A 16,905-nucleotide genomic window follows, 5' to 3' on the forward strand; every position below is an offset into this window, starting at 1 on the left:
AACTCGGGACAGAGTTGCCAACGAAATCCGCAACGCTGCATTCCTCTCCACCACTGCAGACGTATGGTCAAGCCGGACCACAGAGCCATACGTTAGCCTCGCGATTCATTACATTGACGACAACTGGAAGCTGCAAAGCAAATGCCTTTAGACCTCTTATTTCCCAGACGACCACGCCGGGAAAAATAATTGCAGCTGAGCTGAGGGAGGCACTTGCATCCCGGGGCTTGAAAGAGTCGCGGCAAGTATGTATGACTACCGACAGCGGATCGGACATCGTCAAAGCATTGGAGCTGAACAAATGCACAAGACATTCAAGACGAGGGTGTTTTGGACACAGGCTACACATTGCTATTGTGTAGCTATTATTACTCAATATCAAAAACGCAGAGCTAGAAGAATTACTTCAAAACAACATAACTTAAAATGCAGAATGCCTATTGTGTTCCTTATCTCCTCTGTTTAAAGTTACAGCTGACTACAAGAAGTGTATTCCTGTTCATTAACATTATTGGACTGGTGTGTGTTACTGTTAACATTATTGGACTGGTGTGTGTTACTGTTAACATTATTGGACTGGTGTGTGTTACCGTTAACATTATTGGACTGATGTGTGTTACCGTTAACATTATTGGACTGGTGTGTGTTACTGTTAACATTATTGGACTGGTGTGTGTTAACATTATTGGACCGGTGTGTGTTACTGTTCATTAACATTATTGGACTGGTGTGTGTTACTGTTCATTAACATTATTGGACTGGTGTGTGTTACTGTTCATTAACATTATTGGACTGATGTGTGTTACCGTTAACATTATTGGACCGGTGTGTGTTACTGTTCATTAACATTATTGGACTGGTGTGTGTTACTGTTAACATTATTGGACTGGTGTGTGTTACTGTTAACATTATTGGACTGGTGTGTGTTACTGTTAACATTATTGGACTGGTGTGTGTTACTGTTCATTAACATTATTGGACTGATGTGTGTTACCGTTAACATTATTGGACTGGTGTGTGTTACCGTTAACATTATTGGACCGGTGTGTGTTACTGTTCATTAACATTATTGGACTGGTGTGTGTTACTGTTCATTAACATTATTGGACTGGTGTGTGTTACTGTTAACATTATTGGACTGGTGTGTGTTACTGTTCATTAACATTATTGGACTGGTGTGTGTTACTGTTCATTAACATTATTGGACTGGTGTGTGTTACTGTTAACATTATTGGCCTGGTGTGTGTTACTGTTAACATTATTGGACTGGTGTGTGTTACTGTTAACATTATTGGACCGGTGTGTGTTACTGTTCATTAACATTATTGGACTGGTGTGTGTTACTGTTCATTAACATTATTGGACTGGTGTGTGTTACTGTTAACATTATTGGACTGGTGTGTGTTACTGTTAACATTATTGGACTGGTGTGTGTTACTGTTCATTAACATTATTGGACTGGTGTGTGTTACTGTTCATTAACATTATTGGACTGGTGTGTTACTGTTAACATTATTGGACTGGTGTGTGTTACTGTTCATTAACATTATTGGACTGGTGTGTGTTACTGTTCATTAACATTATTGGACTGGTGTGTGTTACTGTTAACATTATTGGCCTGGTGTGTGTTACTGTTAACATTATTGGACTGGTGTGTGTTACTGTTAACATTATTGGCCTGGTGTGTGTTACTGTTAACATTATTGGACTGGTGTGTGTTACTGTTCATTAACATTATTGGACTGGTGTGTGTTACTGTTCATTAACATTATTGGACTGGTGTGTGTTACCGTTAACATTATTGGACTGGTGTGTGTTACTGTTAACATTATTGGACTGGTGTGTGTTACTGTTAACATTATTGGACTGGTGTGTGTTACTGTTAACATTATTGGACTGGTGTGTGTTACCGTTAACATTATTGGACTGGTGTGTGTTACCGTTAACATTATTGGACTGATGTGTGTTACCATTAACATTATTGGACTGGTGTGTGTTACCGTTAACATTATTGGACTGGTGTGTGTTACCGTTAACATTATTGGACTGGTGTGTGTTACCGTTAACATTAATGGACTGATGTGTGTTGCCGTTAACATTATTGGACTGGTGTGTGTTACCGTTAACATTATTGGACTGGTGTGTGTTACCGTTAACATTATTGGACTGGTGTGTGTTACCGTTAACATTATTGGACTGATGTGTGTTACCGTTAACATTATTGGACTGATGTGTGTTACCGTTAACATTATTGGACTGGTGTGTGTTACTGTTCATTAACATTATTGGACTGGTGTGTGTTACTGTTCATTAACATTATTGGACTGGTGTGTGTTACTGTTCATTAACATTATTGGACTGGTGTGTGTTACTGTTCATTAACATTATTGGACTGGTGTGTGTTACTGTTCATTAACATTATTGGACTGGTGTGTGTTACCGTTAACATTATTGGACTGGTGTGTGTTACTGTTAACATTATTGGACTGGTGTGTGTTACTGTTAACATTATTGGACTGGTGTGTGTTACCGTTAACATTATTGGACTGGTGTGTGTTACCGTTAACATTATTGGACTGGTGTGTGTTACCGTTAACATTATTGGACTGGTGTGTGTTACCGTTAACATTATTGGACTGGTGTGTGTTACCGTTAACATTATTGGACTGGTGTGTGTTACTGTTAACATTATTGGACTGGTGTGTGTTACTGTTAACATTATTGGACTGGTGTGTGTTACTGTTAACATTATTGGACTGGTGTGTGTTACTGTTAACATTATTGGACTGGTGTGTGTTACTGTTAACATTATTGGACTGATGTGTGTTACCGTTAACATTATTGGACTGGTGTGTGTTACCGTTAACATTATTGGACTGGTGTGTGTTACCGTTAACATTATTGGACTGGTGTGTGTTACCGTTAACATTATTGGACTGATGTGTGTTACCGTTAACATTATTGGACTGGTGTGTGTTACTGTTAACATTATTGGACTGGTGTGTGTTACTGTTAACATTATTGGACTGGTGTGTGTTACCGTTAACATTATTGGACTGGTGTGTGTTACTGTTAACATTATTGGACTGGTGTGTGTTACTGTTAACATTATTGGACTGGTGTGTGTTACTGTTAACATTATTGGACTGGTGTGTGTTACCGTTAACATTATTGGACTGGTGTGTGTTACCGTTAACATTATTGGACTGGTGTGTGTTACCGTTAACATTATTGGACTGGTGTGTGTTACTGTTCATTAACATTATTGGACTGGTGTGTGTTACTGTTCATTAACATTATTGGACTGGTGTGTGTTACTGTTCATTAACATTATTGGACTGGTGTGTGTTACTGTTCATTAACATTATTGGACTGGTGTGTGTTACTGTTAACATTATTGGACTGGTGTGTGTTACCGTTAACATTATTGGACTGATGTGTGTTACCGTTAACATTATTGGACTGGTGTGTGTTACTGTTAACATTATTGGACTGGTGTGTGTTACTGTTAACATTATTGGACTGGTGTGTGTTACCGTTAACATTATTGGACTGGTGTGTGTTACCGTTAACATTATTGGACTGGTGTGTGTTACTGTTAACATTATTGGACTGGTGTGTGTTACTGTTCATTAACATTATTGGACTGGTGTGTGTTACTGTTCATTAACATTATTGGACTGGTGTGTGTTACTGTTCATTAACATTATTGGACTGGTGTGTGTTACTGTTCATTAACATTATTGGACTGGTGTGTGTTACTGTTCATTAACATTATTGGACTGGTGTGTGTTACTGTTAACATTATTGGACTGGTGTGTGTTACTGTTAACATTATTGGACTGGTGTGTGTTACCGTTAACATTATTGGACTGGTGTGTGTTACCGTTAACATTATTGGACTGGTGTGTGTTACCGTTAACATTATTGGCCTGGTGTGTGTTACTGTTCATTAACATTATTGGACTGGTGTGTGTTACTGTTCATTAACATTATTGGACTGGTGTGTGTTACTGTTCATTAACATTATTGGACTGGTGTGTGTTACTGTTAACATTATTGGACTGGTGTGTGTTACCGTTAACATTATTGGACTGATGTGTGTTACCGTTAACATTATTGGACTGGTGTGTGTTACCGTTAACATTATTGGACTGGTGTGTGTTACTGTTAACATTATTGGACTGGTGTGTGTTACTGTTAACATTATTGGACTGGTGTGTGTTACCGTTAACATTATTGGACTGATGTGTGTTACCGTTAACATTATTGGACTGGTGTGTGTTACCGTTAACATTATTGGACTGGTGTGTGTTACTGTTAACATTATTGGACTGGTGTGTGTTACCGTTAACATTATTGGACTGATGTGTGTTACCGTTAACATTATTGGACTGGTGTGTGTTACTGTTAACATTATTGGACTGGTGTGTGTTACCGTTAACATTATTGGACTGATGTGTGTTACCGTTAACATTATTGGACTGGTGTGTGTTACTGTTCATTAACATTATTGGACTGGTGTGTGTTACTGTTCATTAACATTATTGGACTGGTGTGTGTTACTGTTCATTAACATTATTGGACTGGTGTGTGTTACTGTTCATTAACATTATTGGACTGGTGTGTGTTACCGTTAACATTATTGGACTGGTGTGTGTTACCGTTAACATTATTGGACTGGTGTGTGTTACCGTTAACATTATTGGACTGGTGTGTGTTACTGTTAACATTATTGGACTGGTGTGTGTTACTGTTAACATTATTGGACTGGTGTGTGTTACCGTTAACATTATTGGACTGGTGTGTGTTACCGTTAACATTATTGGACTGGTGTGTGTTACCGTTAACATTATTGGACTGGTGTGTGTTACTGTTAACATTATTGGACTGGTGTGTGTTACTGTTAACATTATTGGACTGGTGTGTGTTACTGTTAACATTATTGGACTGGTGTGTGTTACTGTTAACATTATTGGACTGGTGTGTGTTACTGTTAACATTATTGGACTGGTGTGTGTTACCGTTAACATTATTGGACTGGTGTGTGTTACCGTTAACATTATTGGACTGGTGTGTGTTACCGTTAACATTATTGGACTGGTGTGTGTTACCGTTAACATTATTGGACTGATGTGTGTTACCGTTAACATTATTGGACTGGTGTGTGTTACTGTTAACATTATTGGACTGGTGTGTGTTACTGTTAACATTATTGGACTGATGTGTGTTACCGTTAACATTATTGGACTGGTGTGTGTTACTGTTAACATTATTGGACTGGTGTGTTTTACTGTTAACATTATTGGACTGGTGTGTGTTACCGTTAACATTATTGGACTGATGTGTGTTACCGTTAACATTATTGGACTGGTGTGTGTTACTGTTAACATTATTGGACTGGTGTGTGTTACTGTTAACATTATTGGACTGGTGTGTGTTACCGTTAACATTATTGGACTGGTGTGTGTTACCGTTAACATTATTGGACTGGTGTGTGTTACCGTTAACATTATTGGACTGGTGTGTGTTACCGTTAACATTATTGGACTGGTGTGTGTTACTGTTCATTAACATTATTGGACTGGTGTGTGTTACTGTTCATTAACATTATTGGACTGGTGTGTGTTACTGTTCATTAACATTATTGGACTGGTGTGTGTTACTGTTCATTAACATTATTGGACTGGTGTGTGTTACCGTTAACATTATTGGACTGGTGTGTGTTACCGTTAACATTATTGGACTGGTGTGTGTTACCGTTAACATTATTGGACTGGTGTGTGTTACTGTTAACATTATTGGACTGGTGTGTGTTACTGTTAACATTATTGGACTGGTGTGTGTTACCGTTAACATTATTGGACTGGTGTGTGTTACCGTTAACATTATTGGACTGGTGTGTGTTACCGTTAACATTATTGGACTGGTGTGTGTTACTGTTCATTAACATTATTGGACTGGTGTGTGTTACTGTTCATTAACATTATTGGACTGGTGTGTGTTACTGTTCATTAACATTATTGGACTGGTGTGTGTTACTGTTAACATTATTGGACTGGTGTGTGTTACTGTTAACATTATTGGACTGGTGTGTGTTACCGTTAACATTATTGGACTGATGTGTGTTACTGTTAACATTATTGGACTGGTGTGTGTTACCGTTAACATTATTGGACTGGTGTGTGTTACCGTTAACATTATTGGACTGATGTGTGTTACCGTTAACATTATTGGACTGGTGTGTGTTACCGTTAACATTATTGGACTGGTGTGTGTTACCGTTAAAATTATTGGACTGGTGTGTGTTACCGTTAACATTATTGGACTGGTGTGTGTTACTGTTAACATTATTGGACTGGTGTGTGTTACTGTTAACATTATTGGACTGGTGTGTGTTACTGTTAACATTATTGGACTGATGTGTGTTACCGTTAACATTATTGGACTGGTGTGTGTTACCGTTAACATTATTGGACTGGTGTGTGTTACCGTTAACATTATTGGACTGGTGTGTGTTACCGTTAACATTATTGGACTGGTGTGTGTTACCGTTAACATTATTGGACTGGTGTGTGTTACCGTTAACATTATTGGACTGGTGTGTGTTACTGTTAACATTATTGGACTGGTGTGTGTTACCGTTAACATTATTGGACTGGTGTGTGTTACCGTTAACATTATTGGACTGGTGTGTGTTACCGTTAACATTATTGGACTGGTGTGTGTTACTGTTCATTAACATTATTGGACTGGTGTGTGTTACTGTTCATTAACATTATTGGACTGGTGTGTGTTACTGTTCATTAACATTATTGGACTGGTGTGTGTTACTGTTCATTAACATTATTGGACTGGTGTGTGTTACTGTTAACATTATTGGACTGATGTGTGTTACCGTTAACATTATTGGACTAGTGTGTGTTACTGTTAAAATTATTGGACTGGTGTGTGTTACTGTTAACATTATTGGACTGGTGTGTGTTACTGTTAACATTATTGGACTGGTGTGTGTTACTGTTAACATTATTGGACTGGTGTGTGTTACCGTTAACATTATTGGACTGATGTGTGTTACCGTTAACATTATTGGACTGGTGTGTGTTACTGTTAACATTATTGGACTGGTGTGTGTTACCGTTAACATTATTGGACTGGTGTGTGTTACCGTTAACATTATTGGACTGATGTGTGGTACCGTTAACATTATTGGACTGGTGTGTGTTACCGTTAACATTATTGGACTGGTGTGTGTTACTGTTCATTAACATTATTGGACTGGTGTGTGTTACTGTTCATTAACATTATTGGACTGGTGTGTGTTACTGTTCATTAACATTATTGGACTGGTGTGTGTTACTGTTCATTAACATTATTGGACTGGTGTGTGTTACTGTTAACATTATTGGACTGGTGTGTGTTACTGTTAACATTATTGGACTGGTGTGTGTTACCGTTAACATTATTGGACTGGTGTGTGTTACCGTTAACATTATTGGACTGGTGTGTGTTACCGTTAACATTATTGGACTGGTGTGTGTTACTGTTCATTAACATTATTGGACTGGTGTGTGTTACTGTTCATTAACATTATTGGACTGGTGTGTGTTACTGTTAACATTATTGGACTGGTGTGTGTTACCGTTAACATTATTGGACTGGTGTGTGTTACTGTTCATTAACATTATTGGACTGGTGTGTGTTACTGTTCATTAACATTATTGGACTGGTGTGTGTTACTGTTCATTAACATTATTGGACTGGTGTGTGTTACCGTTAACATTATTGGACTGGTGTGTGTTACCGTTAACATTATTGGACTGGTGTGTGTTACCGTTAACATTATTGGACTGATGTGTGTTACCGTTAACATTATTGGACTGGTGTGTGTTACCGTTAACATTATTGGACTGATGTGTGTTACCGTTAACATTATTGGACTGGTGTGTGTTACCGTTAACATTATTGGACTGGTGTGTGTTACCGTTAACATTATTGGACTGGTGTGTGTTACCGTTAACATTATTGGACTGATGTGTGTTACCGTTAACATTATTGGACTGGTGTGTGTTACCGTTAACATTATTGGACTGGTGTGTGTTACTGTTCATTAACATTATTGGACTGGTGTGTGTTACTGTTCATTAACATTATTGGACTGGTGTGTGTTACTGTTCATTAACATTATTGGACTGGTGTGTGTTACTGTTAACATTATTGGAGTGATGTGTGTTACCGTTAACATTATTGGACTGGTGTGTGTTACTGTTAACATTATTGGACTGGTGTGTGTTACCGTTAACATTATTGGACTGATGTGTGTTACCGTTAACATTATTGGACTGGTGTGTGTTACTGTTAACATTATTGGACTGGTGTGTGTTAACATTATTGGACTGGTGTGTGTTACTTTTAACATTATTGGACTGGTGTGTGTTACCGTTAACATTATTGGACTGGTGTGTGTTACCGTTAACATTATTGGACTGGTGTGTGTTACCGTTAACATTATTGGACTGATGTGTGTTACCGTTAACATTATTGGACTGGTGTGTGTTACCGTTAACATTATTGGACTGGTGTGTGTTACCGTTAACATTATTGGACTGGTGTGTGTTACTGTTCATTAACATTATTGGACTGGTGTGTGTTACTGTTCATTAACATTATTGGACTGGTGTGTGTTACTGTTCATTAACATTATTGGACTGGTGTGTGTTACTGTTCATTAACATTATTGGACTGATGTGTGTTACCGTTAACATTATTGGACTGGTGTGTGTTACTGTTAACATTATTGGACTGGTGTGTGTTACCGTTAACATTATTGGACTGATGTGTGTTACCGTTAACATTATTGGACTGGTGTGTGTTACCGTTAACATTATTGGACTGGTGTGTGTTACTGTTAACATTATTGGACTGGTGTGTGTTGCCGTTAACATTATTGGACTGGTGTGTGTTACCGTTAACATTATTGGACTGGTGTGTGTTACTGTTAACATTATTGGACTGGTGTGTGTTAACATTATTGGACTGGTGTGTGTTACTTTTAACATTATTGGACTGGTGTGTGTTACTGTTAACATTATTGGACTGGTGTGTGTTACTGTTAACATTATTGGACTGGTGTGTGTTACCGTTAACATTATTGGACTGGTGTGTGTTACTGTTAACATTATTGGACTGGTGTGTGTTACTGTTAACATTATTGGACTGGTGTGTGTTACTGTTCATTTTTTAAATATCATAATAGTATCCCATTGAGACAGAGTCCATTTTGCATGTGAAGCCTGCCCAAGAAGGCAGCTGCAATACAACATTACAAAATGTAAATCATCAATAGTCTATACTATTGGGTCACGGCTCTATTGTCATTGTCAAATTTGGGTCCCCAGGCAAAACCGGTTGAGACCCACTGATTTAGGGGAAACTGAATGATTGGACTGGGTCAGATGTGAGGTCATTAATGGTACCGTCATCTGGGTCGTGTTCATTAGGCACAAAACAGAAGAGAACAGTGTGACACGGGGACGTAGGTTACTACTTGGACTTGTCCAATACTGGTATTTCAGATACATAACTGTAATATTAAGCAGTAGGGCTGTCAATGAGTTTGGTTAGGAGGCAGCTGAAGTCTGGGGACGAAGCATGTAGATTTGCCACTAACATGGCCTCAGGTCTGAGGCAGCCATTTGGACAATAGCTAGGGTTGAGCTAGCTTCTGGACAAAAGACCTGCAGAGGTATGACAGAGACAGCGGTACACACTTGCTGTGTGTGTGTGTAAGAAGTTTATGGGTCGTCTCACCTGCTCTGCGATGTAAAAGGTGCAGCTGTCTGTCTGAGGGTGGAGCCAGCAACAGCGAAACGTCTCTCCTAGGATGGGGTTATAGGGCTTCTTCAGACCCTGTAACACGCACACCCATCCACTACTGTTAAAATCTATCACATGCATGCACACAGCCATACTTCATATAAATCATCAAATCAAAGGATTCAAACACAAAAAAATCATAGCTGCATGTACACAATGATGGATACAGACACACCCAAGCATAGACACACATACATACTGTTAATATTTATCACATGAATGCACTCATTCCAAACTGTGTATCATACAAAATAGTAGGGCTGTCCCCGACGAAACAAAAAATATTGGTCGACAGAAAGTTGCCTGTTCTTTCGACCAATCGATTGGTCAACATTTTTAAATGTGTTTTAATAAAATCAACTACATGTATTGAGCTTGTCTGATGCTTTAAGCTTATGACAAATGCCTCAAGAGGGCTCCAGACGAAGAAAAAAACTTCACCTGACCCAACTATTCTCCTTCCACTCCTGTTGGCTTTAGCAGATTCTGCCAGTATTCTCCTGAAGTTGCCGGTAATAGATTACACGAGGAGTCCCATGTTGAATACCAATTTATCTTACCATTTCTCCTGATCTGCGTGCCAGTTATGGTGTTCATATGCACATTTTCATGAAACAGTTTCATTTCATTTATAATAACGTCTTCAGGTCTCAAAATCATTGTCATGTGGCTAATCAAAATTCTATCCAAATCGAAATAAAAATGACCAACCTGAAAAGTCACTTCTATTGCCATTGCCAACTATGTAAATATAGCCAACCAATAAACTACCTGCAGGTAGAAAATATCCTGATGAAAATAAATATTCTATACATCACTAGTAGAAAGAGGAGGAAGGGAAGCGCTACTAAGGTACACTAGGTATATTTTGGTAGATAGAAGGTGCTCTGGCCTCCCTGACGAAGGCCATGCAGCCGAAACGCGTCGGTTTTTAAACAACTTTGTTTCCATTGAACATGCCATACTAATAAAGGCATTTTAATTAACTATACGAAGAGTGCCTTGGTCCTCCTTTCTTTTTGATTCTATATATCACATTGGCCTGTTTGCAACGAACTTGAAACATTGTATCAACTATTAACTTGGGTCTGGCCCGGAGCTAGCGAACTTGCTGTTCCTCCTATAGAATATTAGCTCAAAAGTACTGTGTAGCTCCTGCACCTAAATATAAACAGTACCAGCACCCAAAATTAGTACCAGAACCTATTTCAGTCCAAGTCCAACACTGATAAGTTGTAATCAGGTAGGCCTATTTTATGACGTTTCCACTGGATCAGAGCATGACATTTTTCCCCCTTCACGCCGAGTGGTTATCGAAAGGGAGAGAGCTGGTAAGATTTTAAGTACATTGAACTATTGTAATTCTCGATGGAAGTAAAAACAGACTTTGTTTGCTTGCTGTTTGAGCTGAAGAAAACATTACTTTGAAAAGCTCCATGGGTTATTAGTGGTGGTGCATTAAGCCAATCAAAAGTACTATCAGATCCCCAAATGGGCAGATTTTATATGTGTGTGTTTGTATATATTTTTGTGTGTGTAGAAGGCCAGCATCCCGGAGTCGCCTCTTTACTGTTGAGACTGGTGTTTTGCAGGTACTATTTAATGAAGCTGCCAGTTGAGGACTTGTGAGGCATCTGTTTCTCAAACTAGACACTCTAATGTACTTGTCCTCTTGCTCAGTTGTGCACCGGGGCCTCCCACTCCTCTTTCTATTCTGGTTAGGGCCAGTTTGCGCTGCTCTTCGAAGGGAATAGTACACAGCGTTGTACGAGATCTTCAGTTTCTTGGCAATTTCTCACATAGAATAGCCTTCATTTCTCATAACAAGAATAGACTGATGAATTTCAGAAGAAAGTTCTTTGTTTCTGGCCATTTTTTGCCTGTAATCGAACCCACAAATGCTGATGCTCTAGATACTCAACTAGTCTAAAGAAGGCCAGTTTTATTCCTTCTTTAATCAGGACAACAGTTTTCAGCTGTGCTAACATAATTGCAAAAGGGTTTTCTAATGACACATTAGCCTTTTAAAATGATAAACTTGGATTAGCTAACACAACGTGTCATTGGAACACAGGAGTGATGGTTGCTGATAATGGGCCTCTGTACGCCTATGTAGACATTCCATAAAAAATCAGCTGTTTCCAGCTACAATAGTCATTTACAACATTAACAATGTCTACACTGTATTTCTGATTTAAATTAGCTTTTCTTTCAAAAACAAGGACATTTCTAAGTGACCCCGAACTTTTGAACGTTAGTGTATGTATGTATGTATGTATGTATATATGTCTCTATGTATGTATATATGTGTTACTGCTCAACTAAAACAAATCTCGGTCGACCAACAGCCTAACGACCAAACAATCGACCAGTCAACTAATTGGGGTCAGCACTACAAAATAGATTAACGGGCAAATACGAAATGAAAGAATAAAAGAGTGACACATTAAACAAAAATTAAAGCGGTGCTCTACCCCCTCTGTTTGCCACACCCTATCACGTGTCTGTGTTGCTGTGTGTATCAGGTACACCTGGCTTGGAAACCAGCTGAACCTGTAATGCTGGGAGGCCCTGTGGCAGTTACACCAGAGACACTCTAACCTCGTTCCCAGGCTAGCGTATATAAGATAAAGTATATAAGCCTGAAAGAACAACGACTCAAATCTAGCCTATATGGGAGTAAAGTAGTTTTTTTTTTTGACCATCTATGGTATAAATTCTTTACCAAGACCCTGCAGAAATTAAATAACTAACCTAAATCCTCAATCTCCAATTCCACAACCCACACCGTTAACACTATGGAATTTTTGTTTTTCAAATTTTGGCTTGAATGTCGGTTGTATGTTCATACAGTGGAAGTCAGACCAGTCACTCAGAACTACAATGACTCCTCCAGCCAACCCCAGAAATAGGGGAGTGTCACGTTGTATTATTACCCTTAAAGAACAGGCGAGTTTACCTTGGGCTTCTTGTAGAAGCCAGACAGGTACCAGCGCACAACCTGCTTTATTCTGCCATATGGACTCTCCTCCCTCGCAGCCCTGGGACCAGAGAGAGAGCAAGAGCGAGAGAGGACATAGAAGACAAAAAGGAGAGAGAGAGAAAGGGAGAGATGGACACAGTGCTTTGTTCAGTTTGAGTGTATATACTAACTCATACAGTAGATTGGTGTAGTGGTAGTGACGTGGTAGAGAGAAAGTAATGGCGGTAATAGTTGAGCTACAAGTATACTACTAGTCTAGTATTGTCATACTCCGACAGCAGATTGGCGTGGTAGTAGTAGTCTGACAGTTTGTCCAGGAAAGAGCGTGGCTCCAGGATGAAGGTGGGCAAGACCACTTTAGACAGGTCCATGCCAGGCCGCAGCTGCTTTAGCAGGGTCCAGATCAGACCCTTGTTCTCCTCAGACACCGTCTCCACCTGGGACGCCTCACCAGCCTGGGAGAAAGGGACACACAGAAGCAGGGTTGGAAAATGAAAGTTTTGATTCATTCGAATAGACTCCTTCCAGTAGAGAAAAACGGTATTTCCCATTCCTACGATAAATAGTCATCATGTCTCTTTGTCTTTACCCTACAGTCCTGATAATCACGTAGCTGCACGGTGGTCAAAGCCAGCCCCACGTCACATTTCATGTGGCCCCTGATGTTCACCAATAAATTTGATCGATTTCGAATAAATCATCGCCGGCTAGCTATAGGCTTTGTAACGTGCCGAACCCCTAATAACCTGTCGGTGTATGTTAGCCGTCTGTGAGTGATGTCCTGTCGTGTTTCACCTCGGCCATCTCCTCCTGGCTCTGCTCGACGTAAGATGTGGCCTGCAGCCCCGGAGACAGCTCGTCCGATTGGTCCATGTCGCTCTCCTCCGTCAGCCGACCTCCGTTCTCATTGGCCCCGTTGTCCCAATCCTCCTGGGCATCGTGCTCCGATTTCTCAGAGTAGCCGTCATTCTCCATCTGTTGGTTGGCCAACCTTAAGAGAGGAGAAACACACAGATATGGTTTAATTAGCAGGAGCACACATGAATAAAGTTTGTGTCTGTTACAGAAACGTGATGGTACAACGCTGGTATTTATTAACTTCATGTCCATCTGCACATTGGTAAGCTATTGGGTTTGCATATTTCATTAATACAACTGTAGCAGAATTTGATTTCAACTGAATAACTTCCACACGTATATTATATTACCAGTTTCAGGGGCGTACAGGAAACTCTGCCTCAGAACAAAGTCAAGAAAGATGAATAAAGCAGAATTTTGCACCGGTGTCAAAAACAACAGCCTCGGCTCCCGACACCTCCGTTTTTATACCTGTGCAATTAATGGTCACTCGCAGCACACGCAAGCTTAGCTTGAAAGCAGGCCAAGTGACATGATTCTCTGGGAGATTTGGACAGAAAGGCATTGTATGCTGCTCTGAACTGTAATTCACATATAAGAGACAGTACTAAGTCATCCCTCGTCACCCCCGTATGAAACGAATCCTAATAATGAGATCCTAATAGCGACCGCATCTCCTTAACAGCATCGTAACATAATGATGTCACGGCTATGACACAACTCACTGACAAAGCGCCTCCAAATGATTGAAGAATCATCGCACATTGAAAGGCCTGAAAAATGTCATTTCTCAATTCCTAAAGGGTTTTTCCTTCTCCATATTGTGAGAGAGCTGGATATGGTTACACAAAGACCAGCAGACAGAGACTAGATCGCAGGCTGGTGCCACCTTAACTGTGGAGGACGGGCCCATACTAATTGCTGGAATGGAATGGTATTGACACATCAAACGTGGTTTCCTTCTGTTTGATACCAGTCACTTCATTCCAGTCACCATTATGAGCCACCCTCTCCTCACCAGCCTCCTGTGTACTAGATAGAGGGGTAGGGCCTAATGTCTAAAGGACAGGACGCATGTCCAACATCTGTAAGCGTTTCACTGTAAGGTCTACCTACACCTGTTGTATTCGGCACACGTGACAAATAACATTGGATTTGATTCGTACAACATGGCTGCCTAGGCAACCACATCCCCCACCGCAACCCCCCGCTTTCAGTGGCCTGAATGTCACTGTCAATAATGATGTCACTCAGAGGATGACGCACATGCACGGTTGCACACCCACCGGACACAGAGCCCAAGAACGATAGAGCCCTGGATATAAGAAATACATTTCCTACAATATTCACAGCTTGCCCCAGCTGTGTGTGGTACTGAATGAGAACCATATTCACATCATATCGTACATCCTGCCATTTAAAAAAAAAAAAAACATTTTGTGAACAACTACTAGACGTAACCTTAAGACGACCAGTGAGTAGAAAAGCATCAGTCCGTAAAAGAGAGAAAAAGGCTAAAGAGGACGTTAATGGCTGTTAGATTGGAGCCATTAACGGCAGACCAGTGTGTGTGGCTCTCCGGTGGACAGATGGACGGAAACACACACAGCCGCCTTCTCACAGATGCACACGCCGGTTCTCCACCCAGTACACACTGAAACGGTAAGGCCATAAAGGCCACGCAGGTCAAAAGTCATACGTTGCCTGTCATATGTTCTACCTCACCGGCCAATTGGAAATATTACACAAACACATTACACCGTTGGCCATGAACTTGGGAAGCATGGCCTTTCTTACCTTGTAAGCAAACGGCAATTATCCACCCGGTTCCACTTAAGCACAACAACAAGCGATGTATATAACATACATCCCACAGGCACAAAAAGCCCTTCCCTCTCCTCTCTTCTCGTCTCGAAATACAAAGGCACGTGTCTGTTATTATCACAAATCAGCGACTAAAGCGTAGGGATTTGTTTTCCTGTCTTCTCTGCCACGCCTGCTTCCTGGATGTGTGTCAGAATGTATGTGTGTGTGTGTGTGTGTGTGTGTGTGCAGAAAGGAAGAGGCGAAGCAAGAGGATTCACGCTCACCAAAATCTGTCCAAATTAAGCACAATGCATTTATATGGGCTTATTTTTGGACCTAAGCTTGTCGCCTGCCTGCCTTTGGAACAACGACTCCCATTGTTAGGGCGGAAACATGAGTATCTGGTCATTATATACAGATCTCTGGTGTGTAACCGTGTGTGTGTGGGGGTCTGCTTCACTGGTTGGTCGAATATTTCTTCCTGAGTATCTGCCTCCTGTCACATGACCCATGATTGGATTGGCTGAAAGGAGAGAGGGGCACAAACAGGGAGGGGCTAGAGAGTGCAATCTAGCAAACGCACACAAACATACACCATGACTCTCAATTACTTAGCGAAATCATGGAAAATTTTGCTCTGACCATTATTTGGCATGAAGACTCCATTGAAACCCAATAAAATTGTGACCACTATTTAAGGCACACCTTATTGAATATGTCACTGCTCGGGTGCCCTATTTAATGACCCTACTTATCTTTGAATCAGCAGGTGTGCCCTCTCTTTGTTATAACCCCTGACAAAGAAATTCAAGTCGATTTTTTTATACTCTGAGTTTCATGCTAAATGGTATTGTGTATTGTTCTGCGAGCTGACTAAGGGATAGTATTCCCCCAATCTTAACTTCTCTTTGAGGTCAGCAAACGATTGACTTCCCAAAATCTTCCCAAAATAGCTCCCCAAAACAGCCTATACATACTTGAACCCACAGAGATCCTATTAAATGACGAGTTATAACATGTAATTATATACAAGACAACGCTGCGACAAAATCACCGTAGATCCGTTTCAACTTTGAATTGAAGACTTTGGAAGACAGCTTTTCTTAGCTCCCAATTATAATTATTTTGCTTGGGGAGGGTTGCGTCTTTTTTTTCTTCAGGTTCACATTCATTCTTTTGCAGCTTTTACTATGTCATTTATTCCACCCTAGCCACAGTTCTTCATCTGCTTGCATGCGCCTCCCCTATGTCAAGGCGGTATTTCCTTTATGCACTATGCTTTTCCGTGCGCTATCTTTTATTATTAACCTGGTGGTTCGAGCCCTGAATGCTGATTGGCTGAAAGCCATGGTATATCAGACCGTATACCATGGTATTTATTG

The 16,905-nt window shown here is 40.2% G+C and overlaps 1 protein-coding gene across 3 annotated transcripts in view; it reads right to left on the reverse strand.

The window, feature by feature from the left end:
- Positions 1-16,905, reverse strand: part of osbpl5 (oxysterol binding protein-like 5) — a 114,691-nt gene that overhangs the window by 16,362 nt on the left and 81,424 nt on the right. For all 3 annotated transcript variants that reach the window (XM_055934946.1, XM_055934945.1, XM_055934947.1), the window contains 4 exons: positions 13,655-13,850; positions 13,130-13,314; positions 12,836-12,917; positions 9,811-9,909 (listed from right to left, as the gene is read on the reverse strand). In XM_055934946.1, the coding sequence (XP_055790921.1) occupies positions 9,811-9,909; positions 12,836-12,917; positions 13,130-13,314; positions 13,655-13,850 (562 nt within the window). The remainder of the gene's footprint in view (positions 1-9,810; positions 9,910-12,835; positions 12,918-13,129; positions 13,315-13,654; positions 13,851-16,905) is intronic.

This window comes from Salvelinus fontinalis, chromosome 9 (assembly GCF_029448725.1).
Source record: "Salvelinus fontinalis isolate EN_2023a chromosome 9, ASM2944872v1, whole genome shotgun sequence".
In the NCBI taxonomy this organism is placed as follows: domain Eukaryota; kingdom Metazoa; phylum Chordata; class Actinopteri; order Salmoniformes; family Salmonidae; genus Salvelinus; species Salvelinus fontinalis.